At 39.7% G+C, this 16,694-nt stretch overlaps 1 protein-coding gene across 4 annotated transcripts in view; it reads left to right on the top strand.

The window, feature by feature from the left end:
- RALA (RAS like proto-oncogene A) overlaps positions 1 to 16,694 on the top strand; it is a 61,604-nt gene that overhangs the window by 38,427 nt on the left and 6,483 nt on the right. For all 4 annotated transcript variants that reach the window (XM_069588250.1, XM_069588251.1, XM_069588252.1 and 1 more), the window contains 2 exons: positions 11,582 to 11,734; positions 13,876 to 14,084. In XM_069588250.1, coding sequence (XP_069444351.1) covers positions 11,621 to 11,734; positions 13,876 to 14,084 — 323 coding nt within the window. In that variant the 5' untranslated portion in view covers positions 11,582 to 11,620. The remainder of the gene's footprint in view (positions 1 to 11,581; positions 11,735 to 13,875; positions 14,085 to 16,694) is intronic.

Raw genomic sequence — 16,694 nt, 5'->3', positions numbered from 1 at the left:
TTTAAAATATTTTGATCTGTTAAAAGATCAGTATCAATTTCCATCATTTCCTAGCACGAGCTCTTCTCACACACCCCCAACTCCCCTAAAAAGGCCACTTGTTTCGCTTCCTTTCCTTACCACGATCAACTCTAGCCTTAAAGGGGAAGTTGGGTACTTTGGATTGAATTGTCCCTTCACCCCTCGCGTTTAATCTGTCCCCAGATTTGATTGATGTTTTTTATCTGAACATCTCCTATCCATCACCATCTTCTCCCTACTCCACACTCAGGTCACCGTTGCCCGGTAGCCTTCCAGCTGTTCTTCCTCCCGAGTCATACTCTCGGACTTAAAAACTCCTGGTGGCCCTCTTCAGTCGTGTCTGACTCTTTGTGACTATATGAACTGTAGCACACCAGGCTTCTCTGTCTGTGGAATTCTCCAGGCAAGAATACTGGAGTGGGTTGCCATTTCCTTCTCCAGGGGATCTTCCCAATCCAGGAATCAAACCCTGGATTGCAGGCAGATTCTGTATCACTGAGGAGGAAACCTAAATTACTGGCACGTAAACGTCTGTTTTTAGTCGGTTTTACTTACAGCTTGATCTCTCACCACCATCCCCAAAGTTCACCTCATCTGCTGATGCTTTGTCTTTCAACTGTCAGCTTAGTTGTGACTTTCTCCTGAGCTCTAGACAATTTTTGTTAGTCTTAACTGTGGGGAGGGCTTTCCTTTGTGCTGCTGGTAGTGACTTAATACTGATGGGGCCTGAATATACCTGGCATATAAAGGTAGGGCCTTCTAAAAAGACGCCTGAATGTTTATATTACCCATACTTAAATAATGTGTATTTAGACATCTTACAGGTGCTATTCATCTTAGCCTTAGTTTTACAAACAAACTGAGATCGAAGGAAATAAAGTAATTTTGAGCCTTCCCATGAATTTGAGTCTGTGCTTTGATGTCTGACAACATGTCTGGCAAGTCAGATAAATAAATTTTATTATGCAGATAAGGCAAATTGTTAAGTCGTCTTAACCCTTAAAACAGAATGTAATTTTTATTTTAGTTCAGTCTTTGTTATAATTTTGTGTTCTCCTTATTCATTGCAGTTTGGATTGTTGGAAAATAGTAAGTTGTTATGTTTCAGAAGTAAAACATTGCCTCAGGGACTTTGTGACTTTGTTGCTTCTTTTGAGCTGATCAAATACCTTAAAATAAAGAAGGACCTTCTAAGAGTTCAGGGTATCAGTTACTACTTATATTATGTTTCACTTGGATGTGCTTCCATTTTCTCTTGTTAATAATAACTAAATAATAAGATTTTGTTTATAAATATTCAAAATATAGTAGCTTCTTTGCCATTTAAAAATTATCAAAGATTAGGACTCCCAAAATGTGAAACACAGAAAATTGACAAATTGGACTTCATCAAAATTAAAAGCTTCTTACTCTCCAGGAAACATATTAAGAAAATATAAAGATAAGCCGCAGGCTGGGAGAAATACTTTCAAGATAATGTTTCTGGTAAAAGATTTGATTCCAGAATATCCACAGAACTCTTATGAATCACTTTTTTTTAAAAAAAAAGACCAATTTTTTTAAATGGGCCAAAGATTTTAACTCCAAGGACATAAAATGGCGAGTAACCACATTAAAAGATGCCGAACATGATTAGTCATTAGGAAAATGCAAATTAAAAACCACAGTGTAATTACTACTACACATCCAATAGGCCACTTAACATGGAAAGCCTGTGGCTGTGACTGTACCAGGATGGGGAGCACCTGGAAATCTCATACATTGACATACCATACAGGTCAGCAATCCCACTCCAAGGTATTCCGAGAGAAATGAAGGCATATAGGTATACAAAGACCGGTACACCTCTGTTTATAGCTGCTTTAGTCATAAAATTTTTAAAATGGAAACGCCCTGAATAAATGTGAATAGATAAGTTATGCTACTTCAGACAATGGAATACTGTCCAATAGTTAAAAAAATAGGGCGCATCCTACTGATAACGTGTAACAATAAGAATATATCTCAAAAGCCTTAGCTGGGTGAAAGAAACAGGCACAAAAAGCTATGTACAATATGATCCACTTATATATAACATTCTGGAAAATAGGAGCTAAGATCAGTAGCTGCCACAGTGGCTTCCATGGGATGGAGTGGTCATAGGAAACTGACCACAAAGATGTAAGAGAAAACCTTCTGGGGTGATAGAAATGTTGTGTATGGTGGTGTTACATGACTGTATACATTTATCAAAGCTCATAAAAAGGGCAATTTATTGTATGTAATCAGCTTGCCTTAAAATTTTGAAGTCCTCTTTTAACATCAGAGATTATCTTCACAAATTTAAGGGTGAAGAAAGCTAGGAGATAGTTCAGATGACTCCTAAGTCAGGTCCTTTGTCTCTTGACTCAGTGGTCAAAATTTTTTTTCATTGTGAAGTAATTTTTATATATTAGAGATTAATAGTATTTCTTACTAGAGTTTTGTCCCTTTACCAATATACAATCTTCTTGTCCCAAGAACAGGATCTACTTTGATTTAGTCACCCTTTCTGTTACCAAAGTATTGTTATTAAGTTGTCTTCATGAATATCTTACAGTCTGTTCATTTTATTCTTAGTTAGGTGTTCTTTTGTGAGTCTTGTTGTAAATTGAGCCTTCCATTATATATTCTAACTGCTTATTTGAAAAGAAATTTTTCACATAATATATTGATTATATAACCATTTACCTTTGAAATCTCTCATTTGTAGTAATTTTTCAGTTGATTCTTTTGGCCTCACTGTGAAAGCATCATTGGTATAAGCAGTGGACTTTGAGTTTTATCAGATATCATTCCAGATTGTATAGAGATAATCTGTGACTTTTCTATTAATGTAAAGAATTAGATTGATTTTCTGAAATGTAAAGATATCCTGTGTATCTGGTCCCACCTGGTTACTTTTATTCTTTTAATGTGCTGAATTCTAACATTTTTTATTTAGAATTCTTGCATCATATTTACATTATAGATCACCAGTCTGCTTTTCCTTTTGTCTCTCTGTTAGGAACTTTACATCAATGTTTAACTAGCTCTCAGAAAAGAATTTGGAAGCTTTCTGTATGCTGAGAAATATTAAATTATATTAATAAGACATGTTCTTTAAATGGTTGGGAAAATATGCCAGTGATACTATCTGTATCTGAGCCTGGTAATAAACCTGAATAGACTCAAATGCCTTTCAAATTAGAATCGTGTATCTTGCTTTCTTGGTCAAATATATTTTAACTCAATTGTTTGTTTTCTACTAAATTTCTTTATTGAGCAGGTATTCTTAATGCAGATAGGAATTGTCATTTGTGAGTTGTATGTATGAACCAATTTTCACTTGGAGGATGAGTCAATAATTTGGCCTCTACCTACTTGTGCTTAGTAATGGTTTGTAATGATTTGCTCAGAACTGAACTTCCATGATCATAGCCTTTCATGGGCTATTCAAATTGGAGGGGAGAGAGATGTTTCACTTAATTTCTTTTTAACAAGGACTCTCTCAGTAAGAACTTCTATCAGCTAATGGTTTTATTAAACTAAAGTCTAATGATAAGTGTCTCTATTTTAAAAGTCTAAAAAAGGTAGTAATGAACTCTGGAAATAAAAAGATCATTGGGTTTATTGTTTTAGTGGACAGACAAGGAGTATTGTTTGAGACCTTACTTGGCAGAGTATTCCTTATTGGAGAACTAGGTTGATCACGTCTTAGAAATTTTCATAGTTTAAAATAGAGACCTTAGAGTTTCAGTTGGCAATCTATGGTCTAAAGCTCTGTGACTGACTTCCTACTGGTGTGGCAAGGTGAATCATGACCCAACTACAAGATACCCATGGTCCCCATACCCTTTGACTATTAACTCCTGTGGCAAAGGGTATAGGTGTGATGAAGTTAAGGTTTGGGGATGATTTTCTGGATTATCCTTGTGGGCCTTAAATGTAATCAATAGTCTCCTCATCACGAGTCTGCCTGTAAGAGGGAGGCAGAGGGAGGTTTGACTGCAGCGGAGGAAACGGCTGTATGACCACAGAAGCAGAGGTGGTGGTGATACAGCCAGGAGCCACACAGAGCCAGTCCCTAGAAGTGGAAGCGGTAGGGAACAGATTCCCCTCTGGAGGCTCCAGAAGGAACCTGCCCTCCTGACACCTTGAATTTAGCCTCTGAAAATTCATTTTGGACTTCTCACAACAGGAGCTCTTAAGATAATATATTTTTTGTTGTTTTCAGTTCAGTTGCTCAGTTGCGTCTGACTCTTTGCAATCCCATGGACTGCAGCGTGCCAGGCTTCCCTGTCCATCACCAACTCCTGGGGCTTTCTCAAACTCATGTCCATTGAGTCGGTGATGCCATCCAGCTATCTCTTCCTCTGTCATCCCCTTCACCTCCTGCCTTCAATCTTTCCCAGCATCAGGGTCTTCCAGTGAGTCAGTTCTTCACATCAGGTGGCCAAAGTATTGGAGTTTCAGCTTCAGCATCAGTCCTCCCAATGAATATTCAGGACCAGTTTCCTTTAGGATGGATTGGTTGGGTCTCCTTGCTCTCCAAGGGATTGTCAAGAGTCTTTTCCAGCACCACAGTTCAAAAGCATCAATTCTTCAGCACTCAGCTTTCTTTATAGTCCAACTCTCAAATCCATATGACTACTGGAAAAACCATAGCCCTGACTAGACAGACCTTTGTTGGCAAAGTAATGTCTCCGCTTTTTAATATGCTGTCTCAGTTGGTCATAACTTTTCTTCCAATGGTCTTAATTTCATGGCTGCGGTCACCATCTGCAGTGATTTTGGAGCCCCCCCCAAAAAACCCCTATAAATTTGTGGTATTTGTTACAGTGACGGGAAACTTAATTCAGTAAATGTGTATGTGCTCAATTGCTCAGTCCTGTCCGACTCTTTGCAACCCCATGGACTGTAGCCCACCAGGCTCCTCTGTCCATGGAATTTCCCAGGCAAGAATACTAGAGTTCACAGCCATCTCCTACTCCAGGGGATCTTCCCGGCCCAGGGAGCAAACCCACGTCTCCTGTGTCTTCTCAATGGCAGGTGGATTCTTCGCCACCACGCTGCGTGGGAAGCCCCTTAAGACAGTACGGGTACCCGTTAACTGAACACAGTAGGGCAGGGACCTAGGCCTGTGGAATTCAGCTTCACATCCTCAGACCCTAGAACTGCACCTTCTGTATTTTAATAAGGCAAGCACTGAGTATATTTGTTAATGGAGGATGGCAGGGAGAGAGGGAGGAAAAAATCGTGTAATTATCATTTAAACCAGCATTGTGAGCATGGTGTAGATATCTAGCTTCTGGGTGAAGCAGAGAAATGCAGTAAGGTTGAAAACTTGAAGTCCACCCATAACCATAGATGCTGCAGTATTGTTCTGGGACATCACTTTTTGAAAATAGAACTGCCGTCAGTTCAGTTGTTCAGTAGTGTCTGACTCTTTGTGACCCCATGGACTGCAGCACGCCAGGCTTCCCTGTCCATCACCAGCTCCCAGAGCTTGCTCAAACTCGTGTCAGTCAAGCTGGTGATGCCATCTGACCAACTCGAACTGCCATATGATCCAGCAATTCCACTTCTGGGTATTTCTCCAAACAAAATGAAAATATTTACTCAGAAGATATATGCACCCCCTCATTCATTGCAGCATTACTGACAGTAGCCAAGACATGGAAGCAACCTTAGTGTCCATCAGCATATTAATGGTTGAAAAAAGTGTGGCATATATGTACAATGTAATATATTACTCCAGCCGTTAAAAAAATTTGAATCTTTCCATTTGTGACTTGGATGGACCTTGAGGGCATTATGCTAATGAATAAGTCAGAGAAAGATAAACACTATAGGATTTCACTTATACGTGGAATCTGAAAAAACAAAACCAAGCTTAAGATACAGAGAACAGATTGGTGGTTGCCAGGATGGGGGTGAGGGAGCAAACAGTGAAGGGGATTAAAAGGTACACACTTGCAGTAAAAAAATAAGTCACGGGGATGAAATGTTACCCCAGAGGTGACAGGGAGGAGGCAGTTGTGTAATTAAAAAAAAAATTTTTTTTAAGCAGTAAGACTCGATGAACGTGAGATTGAGTGGACTCCGGGAGTTGGTGATGGACAGGGAGGCCTGGTGCGCTGCGATTCATGGGGTCGCAAAGAGTCGGACACGACTGAGCGACTGAACTGAACCGAAGAGGTAGAAAATAATTGAGGAACCAAATCAAACAATTTGATGTTCAGGGATCCCTAACTCTTTACTTGCAGAAGGATAGCATAAATGGATACACATACATGGAGAAGTTGTATTTCTCCATGAGAAGTCTAACTTCTCCAAGAAGTTAAATTCAGGTTCGGTTCTCTAACTTCTAGTTTGTTTAATGTGCCAGGAAAGTAGTTAATAATAATTTTACCAAGTGGATGTGGGAAATAAGCAGATTTATGTTATTAGTTTATTGTATGATTAATTTTGATTTTAAAAACAAGCTGTACATTCACATTATGCAAAAATCAAAATGGTGATTAGCCAGACGCCATTATCCCAAGTCTGTTCACCAGTGGCTCAAGTTTCCATTCTCGCAGGCAACCCTGTGTTACCATTTTTTATATTCTCTCAGGCAGATAAACAAGTGAACTTCTAAATCCCCTTTTTCTCATTGTTTCATGCAGTTCATAGCTTACAAGGTGTATTGTTCTGTCTCTCATTTTTTTTTCACTTTACCAATATGTTTCAGCTCCCTCCATATCCATGGGTAAAGAGCATCTGTTTTCTGCGTGGGCTTCCGTGGTGACTCAGTGGTAAACAGCTTGCCTGCCAATGCATGAGACACAGGTTCAGTCCCTCAGTCAGAAGGTTCCCCTGGAGGAGGAAATGGCAGCCCGCTCCAGTGTTCTTGCCTGGGAAATCCCATGGACAGAGGAGCTGGCAAGCTGCAGTCCACGGGGTCGCAGAAGAGTTGGACACGACTTAGCAACTAAACAACAGCAACACAGACTTTTTCTGTGGGTTCTAATTAGTTTGTGTTTCCAGTTTATACTTCCACTGCAGAGAAGGAACGTGCCTGTTTGTCTGCCAGGAAGGAACAAGCCTTTTCTGTAGATGAGAGGAAAGAAAAGATCATCTAGACTTGCTGTCCACGCTCTCTGTTGCATATTCTTCGTAGTTTTCTTTTGTTTACAACCCTTTAAAAATGTAAAGTCATTCTTAGCCACAGACCATGTAAAAAGTAGACCAAGGAGGCGATAGTTTACTATCCTCGCAAACATTGATAGCAGTCTGATGGGTAAAACAATTGAGTCCCCATCAATTAGATTATTATTAAGATTAAGATTATTATTTGTATTTCTTTTATAAGCAAGGTTGAACCTACTAGAGCCATTTGTATCTTACTGTTGATTTTATTTGTAGTAGCTTTTTATATCAAGAAATCACCTCTTATCTTTGAAATGGATCACAAAATATTTGCCTCAGTTTATCTTTTTATTCTGCTTATAGAAGTTTTTGCCACATAGAAATTATTCTAAGTAGTAAAACTCATCAAAGTTATTTTATGACTTGGGTTTTAGATAGTACTTTATGCCTTTCCCATTCTAAGATTATAAAACAGAAATTTTGTGGGATTTTTTTTTTCTGGTGCGTTCGTGATTTCATTGTGTCATTTAAACCTCTGATATGCTTAACAGTTTTGGGTTTTTTTCCAGAGAGCTCACCAGTTGTCCCATTACCATGTGAATTATCCTCTGTGCTTCCCTCCCCGACTCTCCACTTGAAATGCCACCTTTATTACACACTAAACTATAGTCTGTACTTGGATCTATTTCTGTATATCCTGATCAATGTTCCTTTGATCTTATCTAGACAGGCTTACTTTTGAATTCCAACTCCCTCACTAAATTGCTCTGTGAGTCATATTTCATTGAGGAAATACAGATGCAGTTAAATAGCCAGATCTACCTGCAGCCTGTATGTCTTGCTTTACCACCACACCTGGTACAAAGGAAGCAATGTCCCTGCCCTTGTGTGCCCTGGGCCCCAATCCTCTGGTCTGCATCTAATAGAGTCACTTTGTCTGCAACTAATGGTCACTTTGCTGCTCCTGGAGGCACTGTCTCTTCTTCATCATTAATTTCTGCCTCTTTTAGATGACTGTCATATAAACACCCGTTAAGAATATTTACGGAGAAGGCAATGGCACCCCACTCCAGTACTCTTGCCTGGAAAGTCCCATGGGCAGAGGAGCCTGGTAGGCTGCAGTCCATGGGGTCGCTAGGAGTTGGACACAACTGAGCGACTTCACTTTCACGTTTCACTTTCATGCATTGGAGAAGGAAATGGCAACCCCCTCCAGTGTTCTTGCCTGGAGAATCCCAGGGACGGGGGAGCCTGGTGGGCTGCCGTCTCTGGGGTTGCACAGAGTCGGATACGACTGAAGCAACTTAGCAGCTTAGCAGCAGCAAGAATATTTAAGAAGCAACCCACATTAAAATCTATGTTCATCTATGGCCTAGTTTCTCCATTTGTCTTCAAAGTTCATTTCTGCACCTTCTGTTTTCTCCTCAACCCGCCCCATTCAGGCTGTGGTTTCTATCTCATTGATGAAATGACTCTTCCCAAGATCACTGGCAACCTCCATCTGCCAAACTTAGCCATGGCCTGTGGGAGAGATTCCTGTGCTTTCAGCCCTTGCACCTCTTCCATTCATTCTCCACACACCAGCCATGGTAATCTATTAAAAATGGATGAAATTATGTCACAGTCTTGCTTACACCCTCTCTAGAGGCTTCCCATTACAGTTACAATCAAACTCAAACACTTTTCCATGGCCTTCAAGGCTTTTTATGATTTAGTCTCTGCTCCCTCTCTGTCTCACCTCCTGTTTACGCTCCCTGATACTCATAGACTCCATCTTCTCTGGCCTTCGTCCAGCCCCTAGAATGTGGCGAACCCTCTCCTGTCTTGGACCTCTTTCCCTGTGTCTAGAGTGCTCTTCCCTCAGAGCTGGCTGGTTTCTTTATAAAATTCGTATCTCAGCTCAAATGCTGCCTCATCACAGGAGTCACCCTTGGCCATCCTGGTTAAAGTAGCCTGTCCCCACTGTCTTGATCCCAGTGCCCCGGTGTTCTCCATTGCACTTGCCGCCAGTGGGAGAGTCTGTTTCTATGTGTGTTGCCTTAGGTACAACATCTAGACCAAGGACTGGGACCTGAGTTGTGGAAAACCAGTTTTTTCATTGGGGCTGAGGAGTGTCTCCTTGGTGGGATCTTTTCCTGAATAGCCTCTTAAAAGTAAGGGATCCGCACCTCATAGTTACTGAGGAATGTTTGCACTTTGGAAAAATGTCTTTGAGAATCTGTGCATTTTTTAAAGTCACAGACTGAATTGTAAATTTTTCTGAAAGGGAAAGTGTTGGTCTAACTGCTAACTAATTTTTTGCTTTAAAAACATACATACTCAACTCTTAGAATATTAATTGATATGGTAACACCCTCAGCTCTTGTGGTATAACTGTTTTAAAAATAAAATGGTAGTTACGTAGCCATGAAGTGATTACAGCTGCCAGCAAGTAAAGATCATAAGAGTGAGAAGTAAGTGATTTCCTGCCTTCATTAGGAGTGCCAGCAACAGCATGCTCCACAAGCTTTCTTAGATGAGGTGTCTTTTAGACTTCTACTTATCTGAAGTACACTATTAATTTTCACTGTTTCTGAGCAGTGGTAATCATTTAGAATCCAATGATTTTGTCCTTGGTGTCCAGGGAAAAGAGGGACTCAATCTTTGTTTATTGAGTTAAATTGAACTATTAGCCTCCAAATGTGGATTCCTTATCATATGCGTCACAGTTCAGGTTGCCTCTACTAAAAAATGTTTATGACATAAGAATAGGATCAAAAATTGCATATATAGTGTGATCTCAGTTATGCTCACAAGTTACAGCTTGTGAAAGGTAAGCTGTGACTCTCTCAAATATTTCTCAACTTATTCCTGTTGTTATATGGATAGCAAGATTTGTTGTTTTTTTTTTTCTTCCTTAAGACTTTTCTATATTGGGTAGATAGGAACATGGGCATGATTTCTGGGGCGGCCTGAGCAGCACCCAGCTCTTGGGTGCCCTGCACAACCAGTGTGTGGAGCACAAACCCAAAGCTGACTGTCCTCACCTGAACTTGTGATGGAATCTTTAGTAGCAGTAACTGCTTTATACCAGTACCATCCAAAGCACTCCCCAGGTTAAGTCAGGCTCCGACATTTGTTTGTTCATTTGACACGCGTGTATTGATATTGCCAAGTCAAGTAAACCAGCAGACTTAGCGCCCATACTCAAGTTGCTTCCAGTATTTTAGGAAGAAGACCTCTATTAGGAAGAGCACACTTGAGCAGTTCCAGCTCGTGATAGTTATGAAGGAAAGGTATCACGTACCATGTGAGCACAGAGCAGGGGAGAGCCTAGTTTAGGTTGAGAGTTTCAGGTGAGCTGAAACCTCAAAACTGAGAGGAGTTAGCCAGGAATATGCCAAATGGAGGGAACGGCATGATAAAGGCCAGGAGGCAGAGAAGAGCACATGAAGAATCAAGGGAGACCAGTGTGGGTCTGATGCAGCCAGACTGGGAGAAGTGAATGAGCATGAGGTGGAGAAGTGGGCAGCGTGAGGGGTGTTCCTGTGAGTTGCAGCTTGTGAAAGGTGTGCTGTGACCGAAATAAGTCAGAGATACTGAGAAGGTACCTCTAACTTCTAAAGAAGGAACCCCCCTCCAGCCTCTAAAAACAAGAAGTCTCCTTGCATGGGCCTCCACACAGACTCAGTGTTTGCTCTGACCTTACCGCCTCTTTTTCTAAGGACTGGTAACCATGACCAGAGGAACTGGATACCTTTAATGTGCGTCACCACTCCAGCTTCGGGGGGAACCTGGTCTTTCTGCTCTGAGCCCATAAATGTAGTGAACAAATGCATGTTCTAAGGAAAGTGAGGGCACGCTAGATTCGTGTATTTAAGTTAGGTTACCCATCCCATCACAGTATATACAGATGTTCCAGTAACACGATCCTCGGGAATCGGGGTGCACAGTGTTAGGTTCTACTTATACTTCAACTTCCAAGTTGTCAGGATGAGATTTCTTTTCTTTTTTTTTTTTTTTTTTTTGGTCAGTTGTTTCTTACTGAAATTAGAAGAACTGTCTCTTTAATTATTGGCAGCAGAGATTAATGTGGAAATAAAGTGATCGTTCAGCCTGCTTTGTAATCTGTGTGACCATATTCTTGTACAGCTAATACTCCATCACTGTCAGCATGTGCTTGCCCTGGGAAGTTTTCGCTTTTGGTCAGCAAACTCATTACTGAAAACTATTATAAGAGAAATGCCCTTGAATCATATACTTGTCTTATTGCCATGGTGTTTTCTGATAAGTGGTTCTTCCCACAAATGAGCGTACTTCATTTGCCATCTGTTTAAAATCATAGCAGAATGGGAACTACCTTGAAGCCTAAGGACTTCATATCTCTTTCATACACTGGAATTCTGACGAAGAACGTATTGAGCATGACTTGTTCTTTCATTCTTTTTAGATTCTTCTTAATCCTTTGGTGAAAACTCTGTGACACAAGATGGCTGCAAATAAGCCCAAGGGTCAGAATTCTTTGGCCTTACACAAAGTCATCATGGTGGGCAGTGGCGGTGTGGGCAAGTCTGCTCTGACTCTGCAGTTCATGTATGATGAGGTAAGTGCTGCTTGTATCACGGATGTCAAAGTTTGGGCTTTCAGAGAGGATTTCTCTAGCTTAGTTTTGGTTGTGTTTTGGATGGATTCCTTGAGTCTTTGAAAGCTACTAATCATTTTTTTCCTGGTTTTAAATTCAGAGCCAACATTTGTATGTAGCTTGATTTACCAAGTTGAGAATTCAAGGTCCTTAAAAACATTATGCTTTTAAAAAACAGAACAAAAGTGAAAACAATACCTGTCTCTGAGCAATACGTGACTTTTTTCTTATTTTTAGTGTCTTAATAGTGAGACCCATCTTGAATTAATAGAACTGGTAGATATAGTACCTAATTGAGACTTGAGGTTAACATATATAAGGTATCCTTTAATAACTCAATGAAAAAAATCCGTTATTTATTGTATATTTGGCCTGGTACTACACTCACCACTAAGCAGGTGAAGGCTGTGTCCCTGAAGTAAAATTGCTTAACAGGTTACAGATTTGTGTGCATGTATTTGTATTAGGCTTTATGTCCCCAAAGTTAAGGTCTCAGCCTATATACAGCAATGTATTTTTTCCATAGAGCATTGCTATTAAGACTAAATGATTTGAGTTGCTAATCAAATTTAAGCATTTATCCTCAATTCTTCTTCCTCCCAAATACAAGTAAGGATTTGTGGTTACTCTTTCTTACCTGGTCCTCACAACAGTCTTGTGTGGTAGGTAGTGGTATCTTCATTTTACAGATGAGAAAACAGAAGTTACCCAACCTGCCCACGTAGAGTGACCTCTGATGAGTAACTCAGTGTTAAACCTAGTCTTCTGAGAAAAATATACTGCAGATTTTTATCACCCAATGTCTCTTTTCATTGCCTGATCATCAGAATTTCTTTCATATAGAAATTTTTTTAAAAAATTTATGAAGTATAGTTGATTAACAATATTGTATTAATTTCTTCTCACACAGAACTCTTAAATCCTGCAGCTTTCCTGCTTAAATAAACAATTTGGAGGGGGAAAAGTGAAATGGTATTTTAAATGGAATTGCTAATTTATCTGTTCAGTTCTGTTCTTCATACCAGTCACCTGAATAGCTGCTTTTCTTTAATCCTTAAATTAGTCCCCTTCTTGACAGTAAGGCGGTCAGAAGTAAGAATGTTCATATGTCTGATATTTGATGAATGGTTAAGCTTTCATCTAATAGTCATAATATTATCAGATACAATAACTGAATATATCCATTTTAAATTTTCATAAATGTTTATAAATATTTGATATTTATGAAATAATAGCATGGAATTATGGTAGAATGTTCTATATCTTTTACAGTTACAAATACACTGTGTTTGATTTTTCAGTAAATACTTGTTGAGTGTCTCCATGTACCAGACTTTGAGGAGACATTGATGAATAGCCCCCAGGGGTTAAATTCTAGTATTGGGATTTAGACATTGAGCAAATAAATAAGAAAATATCAGATAAATATTTATAGGAACTAATTAAAAGCCCACAAAAGTATGTGTGTATATCTATATACACACACACCAACAATGATACTCTGATCAAAAATATCAAGGTGAGATTAGAGAATAAAAGTTAGAAGTACAATTGTAAAGTTGTTTAATTGTGCTATTTTTAAAAATGGGAAGACTGGGGAGAAATCTCAAAGTTCAAGATTTGACCTTCTACAGAGTGGTATAAGCCACTTTTTTGACTTGGTTCATTTTGGAGAAAGAAAAGATTTAGCCATACTTTCCATCCTTACCTAAATAGTGACTTACTTTGAAATCATTTTCTACAATTCTGACATGAAAATTTATATTTGGAGTCACAAAAAAGGATTCTTAAACATTTGATAAAATACCTATGTAATAGTTTTTGCACGTATAGCATTTTAAGGAAGAAAAGAGTCATGGATTTCAAGCTGTCAATGACCTAGATCTGTTCAGCCTCCCCTTTTTGTAAAAGAAAAGACCTCTGAATTGTCTACGAAGGAAATTTAAACGAATGTAGCTTTTACCAGTAGGGAAAACTTAATGAAGGTTATATGTGGCTTCTCAGTACTATTTTGGCACCTTCATATGAATCTGTATTTCAAAATAAGAACCTTTGAAAAGTAAAGGTGATTTAGAAATGGAAGTGCTTTTCCTCATTCCCAGTTTGTGGAGGACTACGAGCCGACCAAAGCCGACAGCTATAGGAAGAAGGTGGTGCTGGACGGGGAGGAAGTGCAGATTGACATCCTGGATACAGCTGGGCAAGAAGACTACGCTGCCATTAGAGACAACTACTTCCGCAGCGGCGAGGGCTTCCTCTGTGTCTTCTCCATTACAGAAATGGAATCCTTTGCAGCCACAGCCGACTTCAGGTATGGCAGGGAGCCGTGTCATGACACTGCAGAGCAGCTGCCTCCTCAGCACCAACTGGACAACTAGAGGCTCTCAACCTGGTTGTCTCTCCCTCTCACTGTGTTTAGTCCCTCCCTGACATCAGTACAACTCTGTCCTCTGTGTGCTTGTACTCACATATTCAGTGCACCATACCTAACCTCACAGCCAGCTCTGCCAGCACCAGCTGCAGCGCAGCCTGAGTGTGAGACAGCCTGCATATGCAGAGTCTCCTTACGTGTTACTGAAGTATTTCCCTTTGGAGTACTGTACTACTGCTGCCGTAAAAGCAGATGCCTGGATCACATAACGGATCTCTGACCCAGATTTTGAGTCTTTCTGTGTTAGTCACGGGTGTCTCAGCACCTGTGTCGTGCCCAGCAGGCACGTTGCCATCCTCCTCACAGTGTAGACACGTTGATAACACACACTGAACTTTTAGTGGAAATAATAGCACCATAGATTGACACACTGTCTTGTTATACAATCCTTTTAATATCTTACTTACTGTTTGTTTAATCAAAATCCATCCTCCACTTGATCTGGGGCAGGGGATTGGGGAAGTGATAAAGGGGAGAGGTGTTGTCGCTATACGTAAGACAGATATAGCATAAATAAGTTCTTGAGTAGTGTCATAAATATAGCATGCATAAAAACAAATATTCTTTATGTATTTTTATTTTATTACCATGTAATAAAAATTAAAAAATTTTTATTATGATTACCACATACACGTGGTCTGCTTTGGTGGGGGGGGTGGCGGGCGCAAAAGAAGCATATAATATATCCTCTGTTTTCAACATTCACACAGCCGAGTTGAATAAGGCATGAGACCCAGTGTCAGTTAGTGATAAAGACGATATGGACAGTGATTGTTACAGGGGATCCAAGAGCGGAGAGGAGTTGGAGGCCTTCAAGAGACAGATAACCTTGAAGGATAACACGGATTTCCAAAGATGAGGAAAGACGTCATCCCTAGTGTTTGGGCAGGAGACTGAACCAGGGCTTACACAAAGCATTCCTCTTCATGGATACATGAAAGTCCCAAGAACTGAAAAGATTCTAAGAGAACCTTCTTTGCAAAAGAGCATGTCACTGAGAAACTTAGGAAATGTAAATTTATTTGTCAAATTAAGTTTGTTGGTTTCTGTAAGGAAGAAGTGTTTGTACATGATAAAGTGCAGAGTGGCAGATTCTGGTAACTTGCAACCCTGGGAGACAGATTGAAAGTTACGTGTCAGGGCTTATTCATTCTTTCAGAAAATATTTGAGTGCTTATGCTGTAGCAGATTCTGTTCTAAGTAATGGAATACATTTTGTCACCATAGTCACCAAAGCCAAAGTGGTATCTCAAGGGAATGAGGTATTTTTATGCCAAGAGAAAAAGTCTTGGGCTGTTGCTATTACAGAAAATAAGTGAATCATTCATTACCCTTCTGTCCTACCTCCAATGTGTTGCCCTTCCCATAAATAAAAAATGTTCTGGTAATTGACCAGCAGTAGGAAAGCCATTTTTGAGGTGGTCTGAATGGTGATAGAATAGTAGGCATGCCACATGATCTGACCTGCAAAGTATAGCACAGTGTCAGCTCCTCTTTTTAATTTTTTTTATTGTAGTTGATTTTTAAAAAAATTTTTATTGAAGTATGGTTGATTTACAATGACATGTTAATTTCAGCTATACAGCAAAGTGATTCAGTTTTACATACCTAATTATTTTTTTATATTCTTTTCCATTATGGTTTATCATAGGATATTGAGTGTAGTTCTCTGTGCTATACAGTGGGACCTTGTTGTGTATCCATTTTATGTGTAATAGTTTACATCTGCTAATCCCAAACTCCCCCAACCCATTCCTCCTTGGCAACCCTAAGCCTCTCTTCTATGTCTGTGAGTATTTTTTCATAGATAAATTCATTTATGTCATATTTTAGATTCCATACATAAGTGATATCATATGGTATTTCTCTTTCTGACTTGCTTCACGTGGTGTGATCATCTCTAGTTGCATCCACGTTGGTGCAGACGGCATTATTTCATTCTTTTGGCGGAGTAGTAGTCCATTTTATAGGCACCATATCTTCTTTATGCCTTCACTCATCTGTTGATGGATAATTAGGCCGTTTCTGTGTCTTTGCTATTGCAACTAGTGCTGCTAAGAACACTGGGGCACGTGTATCTTTTTGAATTAGAGTTTTGTCTGGATATATGTCTAGAAGTGGGGTTGCTGGATCATATGGTAATTCTTAGTTTTCTGAGGACCTTCCATACTGATTTCCACAATGACTGCACAAATTTACATTCCCACCAACAGTGTAGGAGGACTCCTGTTTCTCCATGCCCTCTCCAGCATTTGCTATTTGTAGACTTTTTAATAACGGCCATTCTGACTGGTGTGAGGTGGTACATCAGTATAGTTTTGATTTGCATTTCTCTAATAATTGTCAGCTCCTAAATGTAGCCTTCCTGGGCTTCCCATCACAAAGGCAGAATCCACTGCTTTCTCATCGGTATTTGTGATGGACTTTGCACAGTCCCTGTAGCACGCTCACCACACTCTGACACTGAGATTGATTTCTGTATGCTGTGTG

This window comes from Ovis canadensis, chromosome 4, assembly GCF_042477335.2.
Source record: "Ovis canadensis isolate MfBH-ARS-UI-01 breed Bighorn chromosome 4, ARS-UI_OviCan_v2, whole genome shotgun sequence".
NCBI lineage: Eukaryota > Metazoa > Chordata > Mammalia > Artiodactyla > Bovidae > Ovis > Ovis canadensis.
The sequence above is the reverse complement of the archived record's forward strand: the minus strand, read 5'-3'. Positions and strand labels throughout refer to the sequence as shown.